The sequence below is a fragment of the Pholis gunnellus genome (genome assembly GCF_910591455.1).
Source record: "Pholis gunnellus genome assembly, chromosome: 17".
NCBI classification, from domain to species: Eukaryota; Metazoa; Chordata; class Actinopteri; order Perciformes; family Pholidae; genus Pholis; species Pholis gunnellus.
This window is the reverse complement of record NC_136544.1, coordinates 21,038,118-21,051,485: the sequence shown is the minus strand read 5'-3', so window position 1 is coordinate 21,051,485 and position 13,368 is coordinate 21,038,118. Positions and strand designations below refer to the sequence as shown.

The 13,368-nt window shown below is 40.1% G+C and overlaps 1 protein-coding gene across 1 annotated transcript; it reads right to left on the bottom strand.

Moving 5' to 3' along the window:
- Window positions 1–475: 475 nt before the first annotated feature.
- On the bottom strand, window positions 476–11,982 carry pigq (phosphatidylinositol glycan anchor biosynthesis, class Q). Its single transcript, XM_079177978.1, has 14 exons — window positions 11,950–11,982; window positions 10,260–10,457; window positions 9,696–9,882; window positions 9,116–9,306; window positions 8,642–8,838; window positions 8,255–8,386; window positions 7,869–7,989; window positions 7,322–7,448; window positions 6,930–7,083; window positions 4,023–4,134; window positions 3,849–3,929; window positions 3,222–3,336; window positions 2,899–2,960; window positions 476–2,591 (listed from the first exon to the last, which is right to left on the bottom strand). Exons 2-14 carry the CDS (start codon window positions 10,410–10,412, stop codon window positions 2,439–2,441), a joined length of 1,785 nt encoding a protein of 594 aa, XP_079034104.1. The 5' UTR covers window positions 10,413–10,457; window positions 11,950–11,982; the 3' UTR covers window positions 476–2,438.
- Window positions 11,983–13,368: the final 1,386 nt, after the last annotated feature.

Sequence of the window (13,368 nt, the reverse complement as noted above, 5' to 3'; positions counted from 1 at the left end):
CCCAAAATAAATGTATAAACACCACATAATACCTGGCTAGTGGTCCTTTAAGTAAAACAAAATCCATACACAAGTTGTGCAAATTATAGTTACCCAAGTGCTTTTATTCTGAAAAGCATCAGAGTGGTTATTTAAAGGGTAGTCAAGTGTTTCCCCTCTTCATTTCTTTCCAGGATATTACGAAAAAAAAATACATTAAATCCTTGAAAACGTGTACCATAAAACCGCTTATTAAAATAATAATAATAATTACGTACATTACGTGTCATTTATGGTTCATCGCTGTCAAACTAATCCCGTTAAATCTCAGCACATGAATTCTGTTTAGAAAGAATTAATAATGGAATAACTGATTAACATCACAGATCAGATCAAATCATGTAAGACTGTCATGATTATTATTAGAATTATTCTATTATCAGTTTATAAACAGATAAGCCTCATCTGAACAAAAGAAGACACCAGTATATTAAATAAGTATTTTTATTAAAGGACGATGAAACATTTAGTTTGGATCAATAGTGGGATGATCAAATAAAGATGAACAGAAAGAAAAATAAACATTAAACAGTTTAAATGAAATCAGATTCAAATATCCCTTTCATCTCTGATTGGCCGAGACGTGCTTAGCCTAGCTTAGCCTAGCTTAGCACAACGACTATAAAAGGTGTTAATAACTTTAAGTACCGTAGAGTTTGTGCTGAGTCAGACAAACGTTGGAGTGTCACAATTAATGAGAGCTGGTTCAGGTTTATCGTTATTAAGACATAAAGGACAATATGTAATTAAAATGACATTAATTGGCACATAAGTTAAAAAACACAAATACTGAGAAACTGACCCCGAGCAGAGTCAGTCTTATCGGTTTAAAGATTTTCTCAACAGAATGACATCACAGTTCATCGCCTTCCGTTTGGAAGAAAAATGGCAACAAATGAACTTTAAATAAAAAACACTAATCATTTAAATGTTATACTAAAACACAAAATATTATATAAAGAAATAATAAAAAGAAATCAGTTTGTCCAGTTTGATCCTTTGACTCTTGCTAATAATTTAATAATATCAAATCTAAAAGACTATCTACATCATCAGTGCTGTAAACACATAAATACCTGATTTCCTGACCACTTTAAAAAAACTATGAATACAATTGATTTTTGAACAACAATTGTCCAATTTGTAATTTAAGTTTTAGAATTATCCTATAATTGTGTTCACAGAGCAGTTAAAGTTAGTCTCCCTTTAATGTAACTAACCTTCTAAAATCCTTCTAGAAGCTCCGATGTTCTAATTTTGAATGCAGGACTTTTACTTTCACAGAGTATTTATACACAGTAAGATATCTGAGTACTTCCTCATTAATGAGCCTCTGGAATAAGTCAGAACTATTGTTACATATCGGCGATGATGCTGTTTTCATGGAGCATTACGGCAGAGAAACATCTCGAAGTGGTTCACCACCAACAGTCACATCACACAACAATAAGGACGATTAGGATCAATGAGCTCCACGCAGCAGAGAGAGGAGGAGCATGAGGAGACTTCACCGACTTCAAGTGTGGTGTAATCTTCATACGACGGCATATTAAGACCATTGTAGGTCAACAAAAAAGAATAATAACGGAGTCGGGGAATGATTTTGAGAGGTTAAAGTGAAAATATACGAGAGATGTTCTGAGATTAAAGAGACAAAAATCACAAATGATCAAGAGAATAAACGTTTGTCACGGTAAGAACGGCCTCTGAGCGAAGATCCTGAAAGATACATAAACGCGTTTCTTTCATGTTCTTTTATGAACATAAATAAATATAATTCATATGTTTTGCACTCAGCAGCTCACAACAAAAGAAAGTTGTTTCTTCTCAGACGTTCTCTGAGATTAAAATTTTTAATTTTTATTTTCATTTTGTTTCAGTATATTCAGCCTCACCTGATGATTAGAAGTGACTTTGATCTGATAACGTGGGATCTTTGTGTCCCACATTAAAAACACACCTAACACGATAGTTTTGGTCCTTTAGTGGAGTTTCCTTGTGAATAAAAGTGAATTACTGGAGTTTAATCTCACATTCAATTTGATTTCTGACCTAAACAACAACAGAAAAACATCTGTCAAGTCCTGAACAACAATAAGTAGAAACTAAAGTATTTTCATCATGTAGTGAAACTGATTTCATGATCACAGTTCTTACAGCAGGACGTGACTACTTGCTGGTTTTTAGGTTCATGTCATGTTTGAAGTTTTAAAACATGAACTCATTGAGCTGACGGTCAGCTTCAGTTGTTCCTCTCATCTAACATGAACATGTTCCCCTCCACCTCAGTATTTATTCAGCCACTTCCCTTTCTCTCTCTCTCTCTCTCTCTCTCTCTCTCTCTCTCTCTCTCTCTCTCTCTCTCTCTCTCTCTCTCTCTCTCTCTCTCTCTCTCTCTCTCAGTCCGTCTTGGTGGTTTTGTGCCTCCAGGGGTAAATCAGCTCCCCCACGAACAGTTTCTTGATGAGGGCGGCCCACGAGTCTTTGGGGTAGCAGCTGTAGGTCGGTGTGCGGTAGTTCTGGACCACGGTGCTGCACTTCAGAGGGTTAATCTGAGGAGGAAACACCAGAGAACAAATACTGAAAAAAGAGAAACATGGATCATGTGATGGACTTAAAAGAGACTTCTCTCTCGTTTATCTTTTTAAAAGTCCGTTCTCAGTGTTTGTGACCTGGAAGTTTCTACATCACACTAGTTGTGTTAAAGTGAGATTTAATGTGAGCTCAAAGAAACGTTCCTCCTTCAGAGAGAAGCTCAAACATCACAGAGAAGGAACATTAAGAAAAACACGATGAATGTAAAACCATCTCTACAACTTCTACATTTAAGATCTTTAACCCAGAAACATGAGCTCTCACCTCCATCAGCAGGTGTAGCGCCGTCCCCGGTTCTTCACACAGAACCCTGAACTTCACGCCCTCTGGAAAAAGAACAGCGATTAGATTCAGTTAGATTAGAGTAAGTCCAGACTAAACTGTGTCATCCATCCATAGAACTAGCACTTTGATTTCAACTGTCTTCACGTAGCAAAGCAGAAATCCAACAAGATAACTTTCTGGTCTACAGGAAGAACCTGTGGTGTTAGCCTTGGGTTTTATATTCTATACATCTTCATCTCGGTAACTCTGTATTTGATCAGTTTGACAGGAATGAAGCGGATCAGTGATAGAAGCTGAAGTACCTGCCAGTCGGTGGGGCCGAGTGAGGCGGAGGCCCACAGCGAACAGAGGGAAGGCGTTGATGAAGTCCACGCTGAGGTGGAGGACGCCCTGGAACAGAACCACCACCAACCGCAGCTGCACCACACGGGGACACACAGGCGTTAAAAACAAACACACCCTGCTGGAAACAATCAGGGGTGGCCGTGTTCTGGATGTTTAATCATCTATTGTATTTGGAAATGATCCTAGTTTGCATGACGTGGACACATTGAAACACACGTTTCATGATTTATTTAACGGGTAACTCCACCCAGAATCTATTCATGAGCCATGTAACGTCATCCAACTTGCATGTGCTACCATGTGACCGGACTTTGAGGTCAGAATGTATAATAATTTCCAGGGAAGTTTAATGGGAATAACATGTGGTGGTGGTTATCGTGTCTAGAGGAAGGAACCTGAGAGGAACTTCCTCATTTTAACAAAACTTTAAGAGAATATAACACAGAACAACTAACTTAATGAATCAAATATATATTTGAAATGATCCTTGAGGCTTTTCTTTGGTGTGATAGATGCTGTCAGTGGGTCAGTGGTCTGAACCGGGTTAAAGTGGATCGTGCTGCAGAAGAAGAAGCGTCTCCTACCAGAGTGAAGACCAGGTAGTAGAGCGCTGTGGTGGGCAGCAGGAACAGCAGGACGGTGAACAGCAGCGTCCCAATGAAGAGCTGAAGACAACACACACTCATAGTAAACGTCTGTCTGTCTGTCTGTGAGGATGTGTGTGTGTGTGTGTGTGTGTGTGTGTGTGTGTGTGTCACCTGGTCCAGGTCGTAGGAGCAGGAGTCCACCCTCTGTCTCAGGACGTTCCACTTCTTCCCTCTAAAGAGCCTCCAGAGAGACGAGAGGCCGTAGATCTTCAGACAGTACAACCTGACGGACACAACGACAACGAACTCACGCCATCAACAATACTAGTATATAAACAGAATGTAATATAATATATGATTAATTATGATGCTTTATAAACACTTATAGTGTGTTATAAACTGCTTATAAAGCACTGTATAATTATAGTTATAAGCAACCATAAATATTCATGGTGCTTTATAATAATAACATAACACATTATCATGCATTATAACATTGATTATAATGTATTATTAAATGATTATAATGTATTAAGTATGAGAATTATAATGATCACATTATTATACCAGTGGTGTTAATGCATTGTGAATATATTATAATTTATTACAACTATAATAATTAAAATACACTATAATTATAAAAAGTCAGTCAGTGATAACGGCGTCATAGAAAATGTTACTAAAATATGACACACAACACACCACCAGCTGATCGTTTGTATATTTACTCACAGAACTTAATACATTTTATCAATTAATTAAACTTATTTATTTTCTTACTGGCAAAGATACAAAATCCATATTCCTCACCCTGTTCTGACAGTAAAATATTTAAATAAAATATAAATCCTTCTGAGAAAAGAAGCAGGACCATAAAAACAACACTGGATCTGTTGGTGGTGAACTTTCATCCATCACAAAACTAAACGACCTTTAAGATATAAAGACAACAGAACTCTGTGCACAGACCTGGGAGGAGTGGAAGTTATACATCTTTGAGGACAAATAGATCTAATTTAACATAATCTAACATAGTAATCCTTCATAAAGACAGCAAGAGCTATAGCTCATCCTCTCCAAAGAGGAAACTGCTCTGTGATCACAGCAGGAGATATTTTTAGGTTCATACACATTTAATAAGTCACTCCGACAAAGCTCCTCAAACTGAATTTAAAAACACGCATTCCAAAAGCTGCTGGAGCATAAATATGCAACAAGGAGAGAGAGAGAGGCTAATATTTCATTCTGCACCACGGGGCGACGGAGCCCAGCTATCTTTAGAGCAGATGCATAATTCAGTCCTCCTCTCTCCTCCAACATCCACGAGCTTCATCACAGCGTCCGTCCTCCGTCACAGCGTCCAACTCACACCGTCCTCCGTCACCCCGTCCAACTCACAGCCACAGAGATCCACGTGAAAGGGAGGCGAGTGTAACGGCCAGCATTCAACAATAAGAAGACATGTCTCTACATGTCCCCACATGTCTCCATGTGTCTCTACAGGTTTCTACATGTCCCCACATGTCTCTACATGTCCCCACATGTCTCCATGTGTCTCTACATGTCTCTACGTGTCTCTACATGTCCCCACATGTCTCCACATGTCCCCACATGTCTCCACGTGTCTCTACGTGTCTCTACATGTCTCCACATGTCTCCACATGTCCCCACATGTCTCTACGTGTCCCTACGTGTCTCTACGTGTCTCCACATGTCTCTACATGTCTCTACGTGTCCCTACGGGTCTCTACGTGTCCACATGTCCCCACATGTCTCTACATGTCTCTACGTGTCCCTACGTGTCTCCACATGTCCCCACATGTCTCTACATGTCTCTACGTGTCCCTACGGGTCTCTACGTGTCCACATGTCCCCACATGTCTCTACATGTCTCTACGTGTCCCTACGTGTCTCTACGTGTCTCCACATGTCTCTACATGTCTCTACGTGTCCCTACGTGTCTCTACGTGTCTCCACATGTCCCCACATGTCTCTACGTGTCTACGTGTCCCTACGTGTCTCCACGTGTCTCCACGTCCACCAAACCCCACAATGTCCGTCAGAAAGGACAAACCGAGACTCTGACGTACAGGTCAAGAAGAAACTCATCAAATGTCTCAACGAGAGAGCGACAGAGGAAGAGAGAGGTGAAGATACGCCCCCTGCAGGCGAGTTAAAGGAACATCTCACATCAATTCAACACTTTGACAGTATTTACAGTAAGTAAATTAGGAATACTCAAAAAAAGAGTCACTCTGCACACTAAAACAATGAGAACATAACACGTCTCTTACTGTAGTTTACTGCACTTTGTTCACACTACTTGTACTCATTGTATCATTGTTTCTTCTCATGTTTGCACAGCGACCAGACTCAGTATGTGGAAGACAACACGTTTCTCTTAACTTACTCTTTACTTGGTTTTTGAAAAGCTTGGTGAATGAAATACTTGTATTTGTATATGATGGAGACAGACTCCAGTATAAATAGTGTAGTAGTTTAACTGATGCAGATCTCAGGTTTGTGCAACATTTACTTCATAGTGACACGTTATTCTATTGTTACGGTGAATTTGCAAGAACACCTGACGGAGTAAATGCAGTATTGTGTTATTAACTGCAGCACAGTGCATACAGTACATCTAGTACTCTGTTCACACAAAACAAAGTATGAAGCTGCAGAAGCATCACAGAAGTCACTTCATGAGAGCAAAGTGTGAATCAGACTGAACAGAAAGAAAAGATCATCATTCGTACAGAAACACTCGAGCTGCGATCATTTCCTCTCGTGCACAAAACATGGCGCTCAGTTTGTGGGTCATCTGGGATGATTTTTGCGAGTGAGCAGAGTGTGTTTACACCACAGGACCGATTCTGTCTGCTCTACTCGAAACATTCAGGACCAAATAGAACGTTACACACACTTCTAAAACCTCCCAAACCTCTGACGCCATCAGGAGAGGCTTCACAGAAGTTAAATCTACCAGCACAATACTTCTGAAACCAAAAACTAAGAAGCACGACCAACGTGCTCCTCATGTATTTACCACACGGCCTCTGGAACATAGACTAGTCTCACCTCGCTCCGTAGACGTAGAAGCAGTAGATGTGGAAGGTGAGCAGGGCGACCATGTCAGAGAGCAGCGAGAGGGCAAAGGTCAGGCCCAAGCAGGCCGACAGGCCTCCGTACCACAGGATCCCCTCGATGAAGGGGGACATCAGGTGGATGTAGCCTGGAGGGAGACACGAGGAAGACAGGAGGGAGACACGAGGGAGACATGAGGGAGACACGAGGAAGACAGGAGGGAGACACGAGGGAGACAGGAAGGAGACACGAGGGAGACATGAGGGAGACAGGAGGCATGAAGGTGGATCAAGTCTCTAGCTGAGCTCTGAGTCCTGTGTTCTGTGTTCTGTGTTCTGTGTTCTGTGTTCTGTGTTCTGTGTTCTGTGTTCTGTGCTGAGACTCACTGATCCACAGGTGGATGTGATAGAGGAAGAAGCGGCCCAGGACCTGGTCCAGGGCCCGGTTCATCTTCAGCCCAGCGGGAGCTCCCATCAGCCACTGCAGCAGCTCCTCCAGCTCTTTAGCCACATGCTGAGGAAGAACCACACCAGTTAAACGTCGGGACGGAGAAAGTCCGACAGCACCGGCTCAGTTTGTTCGGCTGTCAGCAGACTGTCTGCTCACAAGTTATATATTTTTATCAATCTATAATTTCCAAAAGCTAATTATGAAACATCGAGGTCAATAATTACTTTAACTAAACATAAACTTTCTGGAAGAAGATGTAGAAACTAAATCCTTTAACCGCTGTGAAGCCTCTTTAAAGCCAGAAGTGGACAAAGTTTTGCACTCGTTATCTCAAAACCACGATTTATAAATATAATTATTTTAATATTAATTATCATCTTAATGTTATTTGTTCTGTTTGTAATCATTTGAAAAAGAGGGCTCGATTTAAAGATGATTTCTTCTTCTTCTATAATATTATTGATCTCAGTAATGAACTCGTACATCAGCTGCAGGAACCAGAGTGTTGGCCAACATGGAGATGTGGTCGTCTCTGTAGAGCCACCACATCAGCAACATGCCGAGAGACACGTCCACCAGGAACGACACCACCATGTTCGCTTTCCTGCAGACAGACAGGCAGCCGGAGAGACAGACAGAGAGACAGACGGAGAGACAGACAGACAGACAGACAGCCGGAGAGAGAGAGAAAGAGAGAGAGACACAGAGAGAGACAGATTAAAACAGCATAATTCAAGATGAACTACAATATTAATACACAATAATAATAAAATACAATAACAAATACTCAATCAGAAATATAGATACAGTGCAGTGATACATTGTACTTACACATTCCAAATGCAACATGTAAATATTAAAACAGTCACCTGATGAAGTGCGTGTGTCCGGCGGCCGGCTTCGCTGAGCTCAGCGTCCTCATGTGTTCGGTTCTGTAGCTGAGCTGCACACACGTGGACAGCTTAGAGGACAGGAAGCGCAGCGGGAAGAGACTGAAGATCCTGAGGAGGAAATATGACCATGAAGAGAATGAGGATGAAGATAATGAGGATGAAGATCATGAGGATGAAGATCATGAGGATGAAGATAATGAGTGATGCTCCTCTAACACTGACAGAACTGAGACGACACCGATCTATTGACAGAATACTTCATTCATCTCTAGAAGAAACATGTATATATATCTTATGGTAAAAGCAGCAGAAATGAAACATGTATATTCATGTAGTTCTCCGTCGGGTCTCCTCCCTGCTCACCGGGCGTTACAGATCCAGGTCCAGATGGAGAGCAGCCAGCCGAGGAGCATGCAGAGCGGCACCGAGGCCTGTTTCAGCAGCTCCACGAGGATGCTCGCCTCTCGGCCGTCGGACTGCCAGTGAGTCGACTTCAGAGGACCGTCGTTGTACCGGTCCAGGAAGAACAGAGGAGCACTGCCGGCCACCGACTGGAACATCTGGACCAGAGGAGGAGGAGGAGGAGGAGGAGGAGGAGGAAGATACACTTGACTCCCTGCTCACATGGACTTGTAACCTAAACTTCCACACATGCACTTTACTCTGTTCGTCCTCTGGAAACATGTCAAGTCAGATTTTTGATAATTTACACAACACAAGATGAAAACCAGTGAACTTCATGCTGCATCATTATTGTTTTTCTGCATCGTGAGAGAAACAAACAACAGAGACTTGCATCCTCCCAACTTTAAAGAGAAGCAGCTCTTCTGTCTCTACCTGTCTCAGCTCGGACGGTGGATCCGTTTTGGGGTCAGGAACTCCGTTCTCGACGGGGTGAAGCTGTGAGAACATCACCTTCTTCTGCTCGTAGTGGACGAAGATCACCTTCTCCTCCTCCTCCTCCTGCTCCTCTTCTTCATCACCTCCCTCAACCTTCTTTTTCGTTTCCCGCTGAATGACTTTTCCATCTGGCCGAGACGAAGATGAATTCACTGTAACCTCTACTTTACTTCCTTCAACAAAAAGTCCTGCTGAGGTTTATTAAATACTCCACACAGATAAGAAACGTATTAACTCTAAATTAAATAAATTAAAGTGACAGAAACTTTGTATCAATGGTCAATACTTTTCACCCCAAAACCAGCAAATTATTAACAGTTGAATTGATTCTTGTCAAGTTGCAAAGAGACGTGAACTAAAACTAGACATGAGAACTTCATGTAATGTCTCCTATATATATATATATATATACACACACACATATACTTATATGTGTATATATATATATATATACTTCCTATCAGAGACCTCCAGTCCTGCTGTATAAACCCAGCGGACCTCAGTCTGAGGGTCTTACTCTGATCCCGCTGGAGGACCTGGCAGGTGAAGCCCGTCTTGCCCAACTCGCGGTTGATCTGGAGCCAGCGCTCCTGGGGGAAGATGGTGCTGAGGTCTCTGAGGAAGCTCTCCATGCCCTCCTGACCGTCTTTGGGTAAACTCCAGGAGCCCAGCACCGACAGCTCCCCCCCACTCTGAGCCTTCATCTGGGGGAAGAAGAGGGAGGAGGAGGAGGGACCAACAAAGACTTTTAACGTGTGTGCCTTAACGAAGAAGTGTGCCTCATTTCAGTTCACATACAAATTGAGCAAGAATTATGTCCATCGATCATCTTTGTTTGGATAAAAGAGGAGCAGCCGGTTAGAAATCTGGTATTAATGTGCTGCAGATTTCATCCAAAAGAGTCCTTAAGAAAGCTGAAAACACCTTGAAAACAGCAGTGAGAATTGTTCACAAAGTCACCAGATATTCAGAAAACAGATGTTTGGCTCTGTGACTGAAATGTCACGAACACATGAGAGGCTAAATCTGAGCCTGATCCAGACTTGAGGGGACACGGAGGTGTGTGCGCTGCTGCACTGACCTGCTGGACGTACTGTTTGACCTGTCCCGGGATGAACGGGTAGTGGATGACCGCCAGCACCACGGCAGAGTCGTGGCCGGAGATCCAGCGGCCGACCAGCAGGCCGCTGTCCGCCCGGTTACAGCACTGCGGGAAGAAGACCTTCAGCACCATGACGTCAGCGAAGCTCAGCGTTCAGCCTGCAGCAGCTCTGAGGATCTGAGGAGGAGAAGGAAAAACAAGCAGCTCAGGTTACGCAGAATCGGGAACAGCTGGTGCAAATCTATATTTCTATTATTATAGAAAACAACAATGTGTTCGTCCATCTCTCAATCATTTCTGATTTATTAACCCTGCATGTGGCTTGAAGCCCATTTGTATCTTTAAAACACACTAATATGTAGTTTTTCTTTTAAAGGGGTTCAGCAATAACTCCAAGAAGTTTACAGGAAAGAAAAGAAAAGTGAGAGTTGAAGCTCCAACCTGAAGCTGGAGTGAAGCAGATCTAAAGAGCAAACGGCTCGCTAGCGTCCCGTACATTTAGTAAAAGTTTAATTCACGTCTTTTCAGATTAAATGTGATATTTTTGGCAGAAATTGGGATAATTTATATAAAACGAGATGTCAAACAAACTAACAAACAAACTTGATTGTTTCAATACCATCTACACACGTCTGTACTACTCTATGTTGTATTTACTTAAATAAGCACATTTCCTCCAGAACTTTACTGAAGTACAGTTTTGAGGCACTTTTATTTTACTTGAGTATTTTCTTGTGTTTTATTTTTCTGCTCCTTAACATCTCAGAGACAAATGTATTACATTTAACTGCACTACATTTATTTGATAACTGTAGTTACTCTGCAGATTCATACACAACATATTAAACAAATACATTATGATTTATTATTATGGATATAAACAGGTACACTAGAAAATAAGCCTCGCATTTACCAGCTTCAACATTAGAGTAATGTAATTATTATTATACAATAATATGCAATATGTTTTATATTATATTACTTTAAGGATATTTTGATGCTCGTACTTTTGTACTTCAGACATATTTTGAATGCAGTACTTTTACTTGTAGCAGAGTACTTCTACACTGTGGTATTGTTACCAGTGAGTACTTCTTCCACAACTGACCACATGCGCAACAAAACATCAAGAATACATAAAAACGAACTGTAATAAAAGGTATTTTAATAGTTATGTGTAATAACACCTGCTGTAGTGGATCTCTGTGATTTATGAAAGATATTCCTGTTATTAAAGACGTGCGATGGGAGGACACACAATAAAGCAATGAAACGGAAACAAACGGCACGAGGTGGTTGACCTACTTTTTATGACCTTGACATATTGAATGTCTCGCGTGTTGTTGTGGCAACGGATAGAGCTCGAGGCAGCTATTGATGTGTGTGACGTCAGTGGCTTTAGATTTAGCGCAAAGCAAATGTGTTAAACTACAAATAAAATATGTTCTTGTTTATTTAAAAAGGTACAAAGCACATTAATTAAAATGACCACTTGAGTCCATCGTGTTAATGTGTCAGATTTAGCCATAAAGGATACTTTTCATCTGCAATCAAATACATTTAAATATAAAAATGATGACGCTCCATCATCTCGCGGAGAGGTATGACGTCAAAGGTGTAACGACAGTATGGACACCAGATATGTGTGTAAAAAATACACATTATTTACCTTCTTTATCACCGACAGAAGCTTTCACCCTCCATTTGTAACGTCGAGTAGGGTTTAGTTAAGTCGCCATATTGTTTGTTGACAGTCCTTTGCATAAAATGCTCCGGTGAGAAACACAACGTTCATGTGTGTGTTCCGGTTATCGTTGTACATCCGGTCGAGTTGTATTTAAAAACTAGCGATGTAAAATAAGAAACTCCAGTTGGACTATTACCAAATAAATTACGAAAGTTTGTTTATTTTAACATCATACACTTCTTTTGTCGACTCTCTCAAATGTGTTTTGGATCGCTTCAGTTTGGTCAATATGGTTTTTAGTGTTCACCGGAAGTTGTATTTAATATTTCCCAATAACATTATAGACTTCTTTAGCAAAAATGTAGGTGAACAAAACATTCAACACATATGAACACATGGTAACAGGAGTCTGGGGACAGTTTTAGTGGTTTATAGGAGGTTTATTGATGAATTGATATACAAAAATAAAAATATCAACTCTTATAATAAACTTATACATTTTGTGGACCAACATTTTCTGGCCATCATTTTTGTAGTTGTTTACCCCGACCACTACAGTTAATTTGTTGATTCCAATTCTAATATTCATGTTTTGCGTTTGACCTTTAAAGCAGTTTAACTGTACATCGGTGACAATATGGAGTGATACGTTTATTCTACGTGATTAACAGAAACATGTGTTTATGTTTGGACTAAACTGTGAAAGGAGTCCTACACTAAGCCTGTAAGTCAAAAGAAATATTTTCGGTCTGATGAAAAATTAGAAAAGTCAAAATCCTTTAGTCCTACTACTTAGTTGTCATTAATACATTAAATTGATTATGATCAAAATCTGAATAATCATTAAGCATTAGAACAAGGAAATTGATTGAAAACTCATGTACAATACTGCTACTACTGCTACTACTACTATTACTAATAATGATAGTAATAATATGCTTGTTACTCACCACTAAATGCTCAGTGTGTGTGTGCTGCTGTCAGAGAATGAGGAGTTGGCCCAACTGTAAAGAGATTTATCTCCTCCTGCAGTGACACAGCAAGAAAAGAGCGGGATGACCTTACAACAGGCTAAAAATAACTAAATAAATAAATAAAATATTATCGACAGATTATTAACTTCATGCCCTTTAAGTCTTAAATTACTTCTGTGTGTTGAAACAAAACTGGGGTTAAACATTGTTATTATAATTTTATTTGTTTACTGTATTTATTAATTCGTATGTGTATACATATATATATATATATATATATATATATATATATATATATATATATATATATATATATATGTATATACACATAAATATATATATATATATATGTAAAAATCCATGAAATAAATGTAAAAAATAAATAAGTAAAAATCTAAATATATCTAATACATGTAGAATTTTTATT

What these genes read in the sequence shown, in the direction of transcription:
- pigq (XM_079177978.1), bottom strand. Translation starts at nt 10,412, where the DNA reads ATGGTGCTGAAGGTCTTCTTCCCGCAGTGCTGTAACCGGGCGGACAGC. An exon ending in TCAAACAGTACGTCCAGCAG is followed by an intron (nt 9,883 to 10,259) that starts GTCAGTGCAGCA and finishes TTCTTCCCCCAG; the next exon opens with ATGAAGGCTCAGAGTGGGGG. An exon ending in TCGGCCCCACCGACTGGCAG is followed by an intron (nt 2,961 to 3,221) that starts GTACTTCAGCTT and finishes TTCTTTTTCCAG; the next exon opens with AGGGCGTGAAGTTCAGGGTT.